Source organism: Martes martes, assembly GCF_963455335.1.
Source record: "Martes martes genome assembly, chromosome: 3".
NCBI classification, from domain to species: domain Eukaryota; kingdom Metazoa; phylum Chordata; class Mammalia; order Carnivora; family Mustelidae; genus Martes; species Martes martes.
The window spans coordinates 122,600,838-122,613,885 of NC_137890.1; the positions used below are offsets into that span (position 1 = coordinate 122,600,838).

Below are 13,048 nucleotides of genomic sequence, written 5' to 3' on the forward strand. Positions count from 1 at the left end.
CCTTAATTCTAAGGCAATTGGAACCCATTGTGCGTGTGTGTGTGTGTGTGTGTGTGTGTGAGAGTGAGTGTGCGAGTGAGTGACATAGTATATTTAGAAAACATCTGTCTGGCTAACATATAGAGAATAGATGAATGGATTGGAGAAGAATGCAACTAAGAGGTAGCTGCACAAGTCCAGGCAACAAATAATGTTTTCTGTAGCAGGGATGGAGAGCAGTAAACACTCACAGGAGATTGAAGGTGGAATTGATAGGTATTGATAATGAGGGAGAAGAATGTGTCATGGATGACTCCTGGGTGATAGTCTTTAAACTTCAGAATTAGTCCATTCACTTCAGAATGTAGAACTCATCAAGAAGTACAGGCACTGTAAGTAGCATTATACCACTAAAAACCAACTGAAACAGTGCCCAAGTCCCATGATCTTTCTCCTTCCTGTAGTGAATTACACTGTCATTGAACTGCAGCATCCTATCATTTGGCAGTTAGTGCTACAGAAATTGTTAGGTCATGTTATCTGACCAGTTGTATCACAGACATTTTCTATTTACACATTTAGATTTCTTACAGTATAATTTATTGTTAACATAAAGCTTATATACATTTTAAATTATACCAAGAGTTTGAATATTACTATAGAAAAGCTTCCTCATATCACCAGTATTTTTTTTCTAATTTTCTTCTAGAACTCTTAGAACGATCTCTAGCCCTTCTAAACAAAAGTCAACAGCTCACTGATTTCATAGAAAAATTCAAGTGTGATGGACCCAATGTGAATCCTGAGTTGATTCAGGGAGCTCATAACAGCTGTCTGAAGATTGACAGCCTTCTTGAGCTTCTACAAGACAGGAGACGGCAACTCGACAAGGACCTGAAGCAACAGCAGCAAGAACTGGGTCAGCTTCTGCAGATATGTCAGTGGGACCAGCAAGAAAATCAGGTAACCCAAAGGGGAGTTGATGATGTCTTGACCTCAGCTAATGAAGTTTGATTATTATGTGGACTGGCTGTTTCCTGGGATAGTTCCTCATTTGTTATGGTCAAATTCTGTGGGTTTTAGTCCAAACTAACATGTTTTCCACATAAGTTAAATGAAAAACAAATATTTTTATTTTCTCTTGTTGGACTCTCTTTCTCACCTCTATCCAGATTACTACTTATATACATATTTCCTTGAAATTCTGAAATATAAATTTTTGTAGTTTTCTTGAAAGTTGGAGAGGCATGATGGTGTTGAACTGTACTACATTGCTACTAATGCCAGGGAAAGTCAGTCAGCCCCAAGGAGTGTTCTTAGAAGAATAGTCTGGTGCCGGGTGCCTCGGTGGCTTAGTTGGTTAAGTGATTACCTTCAGCTCAGGTCATGATCCTGGAGTCCTGGAATTGAGTCCCACATTGGGCTCCCTGCTTGGCAGGGAGTCTGTTTCTCCCACTGACCTTTCTCCTCTCGTGCTCTCTCTCTCTCATTCTCTCCCTCTCTCAGATAAATAAATAAAATCTTAAAAAAAAAAAAAAAGAAAGAATGGCCTGGTGCCAAATAAGAAATATGACCTTGGCCTGTGGCTGGATGCTGAATAGTTAGAGCGCTTTGGGGCAAGAGGTTCATGAGTTTGCAGGCTTGCTAGAACTAATTACCCCAACTGCAGGCACGGCTTTGGTCAGTTGTCAATATGCTTGCTGTGTACTTTTTTTGCCCCAACTACTTAAGGGTAAGCACAGATAGAACTCTTTCTTTAGAGCAGTTTCAGATTCACAGTAAAACTGAGTGGAAAGTACACAGTACCCTCTCTTCCCATACATGCATAATCTCTCCCACTATCACCATCCTGCCCCAAAGTGGTATGGTTGTTACAGTCAGTGGCCTACATTGATACATCATTATCATCCCAAATCCATAGTATATGTTAGGGTTCACTCTTGGTGCAATGTATTCTGTGGCTTTAGTCAAATGTATAATGACATATATCCACGATTATAGCATACAGAATAATTTCACTGCCCTAAGAATCCTTTGTGTTTTGACTCTTCATCCCTCCTTCACCTTAATCCTTGGCAACCACCCATCTTTTTACTGTCTCCATAGTTTTGCCTTTTCCAGAATGTCATTTAGTTGGAATCAGTAGGTAGCCTTTTCAGATTGAGTGCTTTCACATAGTAATGTGCATTTAAGATTCTGCCATATCTTTTTTTTTAAGATTTTATTTATTTATTTGACAGAGAGAGATCACAGTAGACAGAGAGGCAGGCAGAGAGAGAGGGAGAGAGGGAAGCAGGCTCCCTGCTGAGCAGAGAGCCCGATGGGGGACTCGATCCCAGGACCCTGAGATCATGACCTGAGCTGAAGGCAGCGGCTTAACCCACTGAGCCACCCAGGCGCCCTAAGATTCTGCCATATCTTTTCATGGCTTGATAGCTCATTTCTTTTCAGTGCTGAATAACAGTCTGTTGTCTGAATTTGCCACAGTTTATTTATCCACTCACCTACTGAAAGGGATCTTTGTTGTTTCCAGGTTTTGGCAATTATAAATAAAGTTGCTATAAGGATTCATGTACAGATCTTTGTGTGGGCATAAATTTTAATTCATCTGGGCAAATAACAAGGAATACACTGCTGAGTCACATATAGTAAGACTATGTTTATAAGAAACTGCCAAATCATCTTCCAAACTGGCTGTACCACTTTGTATTTCCACCAGCAATGAAAATTCCTGTTGCTCCACATCCTGCCCAGCATTATTGGTGTTATCACTGTCTTGGACATTGGCCATTCTGATAGGCATATAGTAGTATCTCATTGTTTTAATGAGTCTCTTATTTATTTATAAATGGTAGTTATTCATCATTTCTTATGGCTGAGTAATATTACATTGTGTATATGACCACATCTTTTTTATCCATTTGTCTTTAGAAGGGCATCTCAGCTCTTTCCACAGTTTCATTATTGTGGACATTGCTTCTAGGAACATTGGGGTGCATGTGCCCCTTGTTTTCACTACATCTGTATCTTTAGGGTAAATGCCCAGTAGTGCAATTGCTGGGTCACAGGGTAGCTCTACTTTTAACTTTTTGAGGAAACTCCACACTGTTTTCCAAAGTGACTGCACCAACTTGCATCCCCACCGACAGTGTACGGGGGTTCCCCTTTCTCCACACCCTCTCTAAAATTTGTTGTTTCCTGCCTTGTTAATTTTTGCATTCTAACTGGTATAAGATGGTATTTCAATGTGGTTTTGATTTGAATTTCCTGATAGCTAATGATGTTGAACATTTTTTCATGTGTCTGTTAGCCATTCATATGTGTTCTTTGGAGAAGTGTCTGTTCATGTCTTCTGCCCATTTTTTCGACATGATTATTCATTTTTTTGGTATTGAGTTTGAGAAGTTCCTTATAGATCTTGGATATCAGCCCTTTATCTGTAGTGTTATTTGCAAATATCTTTTCCCATTCCATGGGTTGATTCTTTGTTTTTTTGACTGTTTTCTTTGCTGTGCGGCTTTTTATCTTGATGAAGTCCCCAAATTTCATTTTCGCTTTTGCTTCCCTTGCCTTTGGAGACATGTATTGAAAGAAGTTGCTGTGACTGATGTCCAAGAGGTTACTGCCTATGTTCTCCTCTAGAATTTTGATGGATTCCTTTCTCACACTGAGGTCTTTCATCCATTTTGAGTTTTTCTTTGTGTATGGTGTAAGAGAATGGTCAAGTTTCATTCTTCTGTATATAGCTGTCCCATTTTCCCAGCACCATTTATTGAAGAGACTGTCCTTTTTCCATTGGATATTTTTTCCTGCTTTGTTGAAGATTAGTTGATCATAGAGTTGAGGCTCTATCTCTCAGTTCTTTATTATTTCCACTGATATATGTATCTGTTTTTGTGAGAGTACCGTGCTGTCTTGGTGATCTTTTACAACATTCCTCTGGCTATTCGAGGTCTTTTCTGATTCCATACAAATTTTAGGATTATTTGTTCCATTTCTTTGAAAAAAAAAATGATGGTATTTTGATAGGGATTGCATTAAATGTGTAGATTGCTTTAGGTAGCATGGACATTTTCACAATATTTGTTCTTCCAATGCATGAGCGTGGAACATTTTTCCATTTCTTTGTGTCTTCTTCCTTTCTTTCATGAGTACTTTATAGTTTTCTGGGTACAGATTCTTTGCATCTTTGGTTAGGTTTATTCCTAGGCATCTTATGGTTTTGGTTGCAATTGCAAGTGAGATGGACTCCATAATTTCTCTTTCATCTGTCTTGCTGTTGGTGTATAGAAATGCAACTCATTTCTGGGCATGATTTTTATATCCTAACACTTGACTGAATTCATGTATGAGTTCTAGCAGTTTTGGAGTGGAGTCTTTTGGGTTTTCCACATAAAGTATCATATCATTTGCAAAGAGTGAGAGTTTGACTTCTTTGCCAATTTGGATGCCTTTTATTTCTTTTTGTTGTCTGATTGCTGAAAGTAGGACATCTAGTATGATGTTAAATAGCAGTGGTGATAGTGGACATCCCTGCCATGTTCCTGACCTTAGTGGAAAAGCTCACAATTTTACTCTGTTGGGAATGATATTCGCTGTGGGTTTTTCAGAGATGGCTTTGATGATATTGAGGTATGTACCCGCTATCCCTACACGTTGAAGAGTTTTGATCAAGAAAGGATGCTGTACTTTGTCAAATGCTTTTTCAGCATCTATTGAGAGTATCATATGGTTCTTGTTCTTTCTTTTATTAATGTATTGTATCACATTGATTGATTTGCAGTTGTAGAACCAACCATGCAGGGCACCTGGGTGGCTCAGTGGGAAAAAGCCTCTGCCTTCGGCTCAGGTCATGATCCCAGGGTCCTGGGATTGAGTCCCGCATCAGGCTCTCTGCTCAGCAGGGAGCCTGCTTCCTCCTCTCTCTCTCTGTGTGCCTGTCTGCCTACTTGTGATCTCTGCCTGTCGAATAAAAAATAAATAAAATCTTTAAAAAAAAAAAAGATTCAACCATGCAGCCCTGGAATAAATCCCACTGAGTCGTGGTGAATAATCCTATTGGCTAGTATTTTGGTGAGAATTTTCACATCTGTGTTCATCAAGGATATTAGACTGTAATTCTCTTTTTTGATGGGGTCTTTGTCTGGTTTTGGGATCAACGTAATGTTGGCCTCATAAAATGAGTTTGGAAATTTTCCTTCCATTTCTAACAGTTTCAGAAAAATAGTATTAATTCTTCTTTAAGTATTTGGTAGAATTCCCCTGGGCTCTTGTTTGTTGGGAGATTTTTTTTTCTTTTTTTAAAGATTTTATTTATTTATTTGACACACAGAGAGAGATCACAAGTAGGCGGAGAGGCAGGCAGAGAGAGAGGAGGAAGGAGGCTCCCCGCTGAGCAGAGAGCCTGACACGGGACCGGATCCCAGGACCTTGAGAACATGACCAGAGCTGAAGGCAGAAGCCCAACCCATGAGCCCAACCCTGAGCCACCCAGGCGCCCCTGTTGGGAGATTTTTGATGACTGCTTCAATCTTCTTACTGATTATGGGTCTATTTAGGTTTTCTGTTTCTTCCTGGTTCAGTGTTGGTAGTTTATATATCTCTAGGAATGCATCCATTTCTTCCAGATTGTCAAATTTGCTGATGTGTAGTTGTTCATACTATGTTCTTATAATTGTTTGTATTTCTTTGGTGTTGGTTGTGATCTCTCCTCTTTCATTCATGATTTTGTTTATTTGGGTCCTTTCTCTTTTCTTTTTGAAAAGTCTGGCCAGGGGTTTATCAATCTTATTAATTCTTTCAAAGAACCAGTTCCTAGTTTCGTTGATTTGTTCTACTGGTTTTTTTGTGTCTATTTCATTGATTTCTGCTCTGATGCTTATGGGTATGCTCTGATCCTGCTGGGTTTAGGCTTTCTTTGCTCTTCTTTCTTCAGCTCCTTTAGATGTAGGGTTAGGTTGTATATTTGAGACCTTTCTTGTTTCTTAAGAAAGGCTTGTATCGCTATATATTTTCCTCTCAGGACTGCCTTTGCTGTGTCCCACAGATTTTGAACAGTTGTATTTTCATTATCATTTGTTTCCATAAATTTTTTTAAGTTCTTCTTTAATTTTCTGGTTGACCCATTCATTCCTTAGTAGGATCCTCTTTAGCCTCCACATATTTGGGTTCTTTCCAACTTTCCTCTTGTGACTGAGTTCTAGCTTCAGAGCATTGTGGTCTGAAAATATGCAGGGAATAATCCCAATCTTTTGATACTAGTTGAGACCTGATTTGTGACCCAGGATGTGATCTATTCTGAAGAATGTTCCATGTGGACTTGAGAAGAATGTGTATTCTTTGGGTTTGGGATGGAATGTTCTGAATATATCTGTGATGTCTATCTGTTCCAATGTGTCATTTAAGGCCTTTATTTCCTTGTTGATCTTTTGCTTAGATGATCTGTCCATTTCAGTGAGGGGGGGTGTTAAGTCCCCTACTATTATTGTATTATTGTTGATGTCTTTCTTTGATTTTGTTATTAACTGGTTTATATAGTTGGTTGCTCCCATGTTAGGGGCCTAGATATTTGAAATTATTAGATCTTCTTGTTGGACAGACCCTTTGAGTATGATATAGTGTCCTTCCTCATCTCTTGTTATAGTCTTTGGCTTAAAATCGAATTTATCTGATAACAGGATTGCCACCCCAGTTTTCTTTTGGTGTCCATTAGCATGGTAAATTGTTTTCCACCCCCTCACTTTAAATATGGAGGTGTCTTTGGGTCTAAAATGAGTTTCTTGTAGGCAGCATATTGACTTTTTTTTTTTTTTAATCCATTCTGATACCCTGTGTGTTTTGATTGGGGCATGTAGCCCATTTACATTCAGGGTAACTATCGAAAGATATGAATCTAGTGCCATTGTATTGGCTGTAAGGTGACTGTTGTCTCTGTTCCTTTCTGGTCTGTTACTTTAAGGCTCTCTCTTTGCTTAGAGGACCCCTTTCAATATTTCCTTTAGGGTTGGTTTGGTGTTTACAAATTCATTTGGTTTTTGTTTGTCCTGGAAGCTTTTTATCTCTCCTTCTATTTTCAGTGATAGCCTAGCTGGATAGAGTATTCTTGGCTGCATGTTTTTCTCATTTAGTGCTCTGAATATATCATGCTGGTCCTTTCTAGCCTGTTAGGTCTCTGTGTATAAGTCTGCTGCCAGTCTAATATTGTTACCTTTGTATGTTACAGACTTCTTGTCCCAGGCTGTTTTCAGGATTTTCCCTTTGTCATTGAGACTTGTAAGTTTTACTATTAGATGACGGGGTGTGGACCTATTTTTATTTATTTTGAGGAGGGTTCTCTGTGCCTCCTGGATTTTGGTGCTTGTTCCCTTTGACATATTAAGGAAATTTTCTACAATAAGTTGCTCCAATATACCTTCTGCCCACCCCCCCCTTTCTTCTTCTTCTGGGATCCCAATTTTTCTAATATTGTTTCATCTTATGGTATCACTTATCTCTCGAATTCTCCCCTCGTGGTCCAGTAATTGTTTCTCTCTTTTGCTCAGCTTCTTTAGTCTCCATCATTTGGTCTTCTATATCACTAATTCTCCCTTCTGCCTCATTTATCTTAGCAGTAAGAACCTCCATTTTTTATTGCACCTCATTGATAGCTTTTTAAATTTCAACTTGGTTAGATTTTAGTTCTTTTATTTCTCCAGTTAGGGTTTCTCTAATATCTTCCATGCCTTTTTTGAGCCCTAGTTCTGATGTATTACCAATGTCCATGTTGATTAGGTCCCTAGCCTTCGGTACTGCCTCTTATTCTTTTTTTTTTTTTTTTTTTTTGTGCTACATTTTTCTGCCTTGTCATTTTATCCAGATAACAATATAAAAAGGAGAGATGAGAGAATAAAATACTAAAATGGTGGAAAAGACCCCAGAAAAATGTATGCTAATCAAATCAGAAGAGAATCCAAATTGGGGAGAGAAGAAAGGGGGTAAAAAGTTTTTTAAAAATTAAAAAAAATTAAAAAAAATATATATATATATTAGCATGGTGAATAGAACAGAGCCACACACTTGATTTTGGGTGTATTTTGGTCTCTTAGAAGAAACTACCTTCCAAATTTTTAAAGAAAGAAAAACTTATATATATATATACAAAAATAAGGGTAAACATGATGAAGGGATGAAATATTATTGTAAAGATGAAAATAAAAAAAAAATTCTATGAAAGGAATTGATAAGATAAGTTGGTTGGGAAAAGAAGGAAAAAGAAAGTGGAGAGAATTTGCTCAGGCTGGAGACCAGAACAAAGTCTTGTGCTACATTTAGGGCATATTTTGATCTATTAGAAGAAATTTTATCCCAAAAATTTTTTAGAAGAAAAAACCCCATATGTATACAAAAATTATATTAAATACAATGAAGGATAAAATATGACTATGATAATTTAAAAAAATTTTTTAGGAAGGTATTGTTAAGATAAAACTAGTTAAAAACACTGAAAGAGGAAAGAGGAAAAGTTAAAAAAAATTAGAATAAGAAAAAAATAAAACTAAAAAAATTAATTGATTTTGCAAGACTAAAGAGTCATGGGAAGAAAGCCATATATTCCATGCTTTGCTTTTCCCTCCTCTGGAATTCTGCTGTTTTCCTTGATCAGTGAGCTTGGTCTTGGCTGGATGTTTGTACTGATCTTCTGGGGGAGGGGCCTGTTGTAGTGATTCTCAAATGTCTTTGCCCTAGTGGCGGAATTGCTTCACCCTTGCCAGGGGCCAGGCTAAGTAATCTGCTCAGGTTTACTCTCGGGAGCTTTTGTTCCCTGAACACTTTCCATAGAGCTCTAGAGGATGGGAATGAAAATGGTGGCCTCCCAGTCTCTGGCCTGGAGGAGCCGGGAGCTTGGTGCCCCACTCCTCAGGAGAGAGAAAAGCTTTCAATCACTCTGTCTCCCTGGTCTCTGGCCATGCTCTGAGCTCACCTGGCCTGTGACCGAGCATTTATGTCTCTGATGCAGAGCTCTGTTTGGAATCTCCAAACCCAGCAGATTCTTGCTGCACTGCTCTTCCAGCAGATGAAGGTGGGTCTCCCTGGATCTGCCACTTGTGGGGTCCCTGCTCAAAGAGCAGTGGTCTGACAGTGCTGCAGATCACAGTTTAAGGTAACCCCAAGTTGAGAGCTCACTCCTTAGCTCTGTCTCTGTAGCTGGCTTCCCACTCTGATACCTATGAGCTCTGCTACACTCAGACACCCCCAATCCTTCTGTGATCCCATGGGACCTGAGACCATACTGTCCCCATGAGGACTCTACCCCAGCTTAGCCTCTGGAACAATGTCCCTAAGTGGAGCAGACTTTTAAAAGTTCGAATTTTGTGCTCCATTCTCCACCACTTTGCTTTGAGCCTGCTCCTCTCCTGTGCAGTCTATCTTCCCATTGCTTTGGATTCACTTCTCTGCACATCCTACCTTTCAGAAAGTGGTCAATTTTCTGTTTCTAGAATTGCTGCTCTTTTTCTTTTTGATCTCTGGTTGGGTTTGTAGGTGTTCAGAATGGTTTGATAACTATCTAGCTGAACTGCTGCGACCTGATGTCATCTCAGTCTGCTACTCCTCTGCCATCTTGACTCCTCCTGTATGTCTTCTTTGGAGAAGTGTCTGTAATTTTCCTTTTTGATGAGGTCTCTGCCTTGTTTTGTGATCAAGGTAATGCTGGCCTCATAGAATGAGTTTGGAAGTTTTCCTTTTATTTCTATTTTTTGAAACAGCTTCAGGAGAATAGGTATTATTTCTTTGAATGTTTCATAGAATTCCCCTGGGAATCCATCAGGCCCTGGACTCTTGTTTTTTGGGAGGTTTTTAATCACTGCTTCAATTTTGTTAGTAGTTATTGGTCTACTCAGATTGTCAATTTCTTCCTGTTTCAAAACAATCTTGGTAGTTTATAGGTTTCCTGGAAGGCATCCATTTTTTTTCCAGGTTGCTTAATTTATTGCCATATAGTTGTTGATAATAATTTCTAATAATTTTTTCTATTTCCTTGGTGTTAGTCGTGATCTCTCCCCTTTCATTCATAATTTTATTAATTTGGGTCCTTTCTCTTTTCTTTTGGATAAGTCTGACCAGTGGTTTACTGATCTTATTAATTCTTTCAAAGAACCAGGTTCTAGTTTTGTTGATATGCTCTACTGTATTTCTGGTTTCTAATTCATGGATCTCTGCTCTAATCTTAATTATTTCTCTTCTCCTGCGTGGCTTAGGTTTTATTTGTTGGTGTTTCACTAGCTCTTTAAGGTATAAAGTTAGCTTGTGTATTCAGGATTTTTCTATTTTTTGAGTAAGGCTTGGATGGCAGTGTATTTCACTCTTAGGACCGCCTTTGCAGTATTCCATAGGTTTTGGGCTGATGTGTTATCATTCTCATTGGTTTCCATGAATTGTTTAATTTCTTCTTTAATTTCCTGGTTGACCCAAACATTCTTTTTTTTTTTTTTTTTAAGATTTTATTTATTTACTTGACAGAGAGAGAGAGATCACAAGTAGGCAGAGAGTCAGACAGAGAGAGAGGGGGAAGCAGGTTCTCTGCTCAGCAGGGATGCTGAGGCAGATGTGGGGCTCGATCCCAGGACCCTGAGATCATGACCTGAGCCAAAGGCAGCAGCTTAATCCACTGAGCCACCCAGGCGCCCCTAACCCAAACATTCTTAAGCAGGATGGTTTATAGCTTCCAAGTGTTTGAATTCCTTCCAAATTTTTTTTTATGATTGAGTTCCAGTTTCAAAATGTTGTGGTCTGAGAATATGCAGGGAATAATTGAGATTATTCCCTGCATATTCTCAGACCACAACATTTTGAAATGTTGGTATCAGTTTGAGACCTGATTTGTGACGAAGTATGTGGTCTATTCTGGAGAAAGTTCCATGTGCACTAGAGAAGAATGAGTATTCTGTTCTTTTAGGGTGGAATATTCTGTATATATCTGTAAGGTCCATCTCATCCAGTGTGTCACTGAAAGCTCTTGTTTCTTTGTTGATCTTCTGCTTAGATAATCTGTCTATTGCTGAGAGTGTTGAGGTCTCCTGTTATTAAAATGTTATTAACAATACATTTCTTTAGGGGCACCTAGATGGTTCAGTTGGTTAAGCGTCTGCCTTCGGCTTAGGTCATGAGCTCAGGGTCCTGGGAGTGAGCCCCACATCAGACTCTATGCTCAGCAGAGGGATGGCTTCCCCCTCTCCCTCTCCCTCTCTCTCAAATAAATAAATAAAATCTTTTTAAAAAATGTTCCTTGGGGCGCCTCGGTGGCTCAGTGGGTTAAGCCTCTGCCTTCAGCTCAGGTCATGATCCCAGGGTCCTGGGATCGAGCCCCACGTTGGGCGCTCTGCTCAGCGGGAGGCCTGCTTCCCCCCACCCTGCCCCGCCTGCCTCTTTGCCTACTTCTGATCACTGTCTGTCAAATAAATAAATAAAATCTTTTAAAAAAAAGTTCTTTTATTTTGGTTAACAGTTGGCTTATGTAATTGGCTGCTTCTATGTTGGAGGCATAGATACTTACAATTGTTAGATCTTTTTGTTGGGTAGACCCTTTAAGAATGATATAGTGTCCTTCTGTATCTCTTACTATAGTCTTTAGTTTAAAATCTAAATTGTCTGATACAAGAATTGCTACCGCAGCTTTCTTTTGAGGTCTGCATGAAAAATTGTTCTCCATGCCCTCGCTTTCCATCTGGATATATATTTAGTTTTAAAATGAGTCTCTTGTAAGCAGCATATGGATGTCTTTGAATCCAGTATACAACCCTATGCCATTTCATGGGAGCATTTAGTCCATTCATGTTGAGAGTGATTATTGAAAGATATGATTTTATTGCCATCATGTTTCCTGTGAAGTCCTTGTTTATGTAGATGATCTCTGTAAATTTCTGGTCTATGTCACTCTTGGGGTCCTTCTTCTTTTACAGAACCCCCCTTAATATTTCTTGCAGGGTCAGCTTGGTGGTCACATATTCTTTCCGTTTCTGCCGATCTTGGAAGGTCCTTGTCTCTCCATCCATTCTGAATGACAGCCTTTCAGGATAAAGTATCCTTGGCTGCATGTTCTTCTCATTTAGTACCCTGCATATTTCTTGCCAGCCCTTTCTGACTTGCCTGGTCTCTGTGGACAGGTCTGACATTACTCTGAAGTTCCTCTTTGTATGTAAGTAATCTCTCCCCGCCACCCAGCTGCTTTCAAGATTGTTCCCTTAGATCTAAGATTTTCAAAGTGTACTATTATATGTCACCAATCTGTTCTCATTGATCTTGGGAGGGGTCGTCTCTGCCTCTTGGGCACAAGTGCTTATTTCCTTCCCCAGATTAGGGAAGTCCTCAGCTACAATTTGCTCAAATATATCTTCTAGACCTCTCTCTCTCTCTCTCTCTCTCTCTCTCTCTTACTCTCCATCCCCTCAGAGATCCTAATAATTCTGACATTGGAAAGTTTCATGGCATCATTAATCTCTCTCAGTCTGATCTTTTCAGCTTTCAGGAGTTTATCCCAGGCTTCCTTGGCTTCCTTCTATCATCTTATTTTCTAGCCCACTAATTCATTCTTTACCCTGGCTTTCAGAGTATCCAGTTTAGACTGCATTTCATTCTTAGCTTTTTTAAGTTCGGTCCAATTAGGTCTCATTTCTGCCCTTAGAGATTCTATATTGTTGCTAATATTTTTCTCAAGCCTAGATATCGACTTTACAATTGTTACTCTGAAGTCTATTTCTGACATCTTGCTTGTATCCATATCCATTAGGTCTATGACAGAGGCCACAGTCTATGATTCTTGTCTTGTTAGGGGTTCCTCCTCTTAGTCATTCTGTTGAGGGGTGGTTGAGGGAATGTACGGAGTCCAAAGTATTAACTATGCCCCAAGTAAGATGCACCTGTTTTATAGGGAACTTAGGGTTGTCATCCTCTTGTTCTTCCAGAATGTCTTTTGGGGGAGGGGCCTGCCGCACTGTTACTCAGGCAACCTTGCTTGGGCAGAGTTGCCCTGCCCCCAGTGGGGGGAGATAGTCTCAATGAAAACTGGCCTTTTGGGGCTTTTGTTCCCTGGTGG

General features: G+C 39.4%; 1 protein-coding gene across 1 annotated transcript in view; it reads left to right on the forward strand.

The window, feature by feature from the left end:
- CCDC141 (coiled-coil domain containing 141) overlaps positions 1-13,048 on the forward strand; it is a 199,882-nt gene that overhangs the window by 67,932 nt on the left and 118,902 nt on the right. The window contains exon 5 of the mRNA XM_080799858.1: positions 689-942. Coding sequence (XP_080655984.1) covers positions 689-942 — 254 coding nt within the window. The remainder of the gene's footprint in view (positions 1-688; positions 943-13,048) is intronic.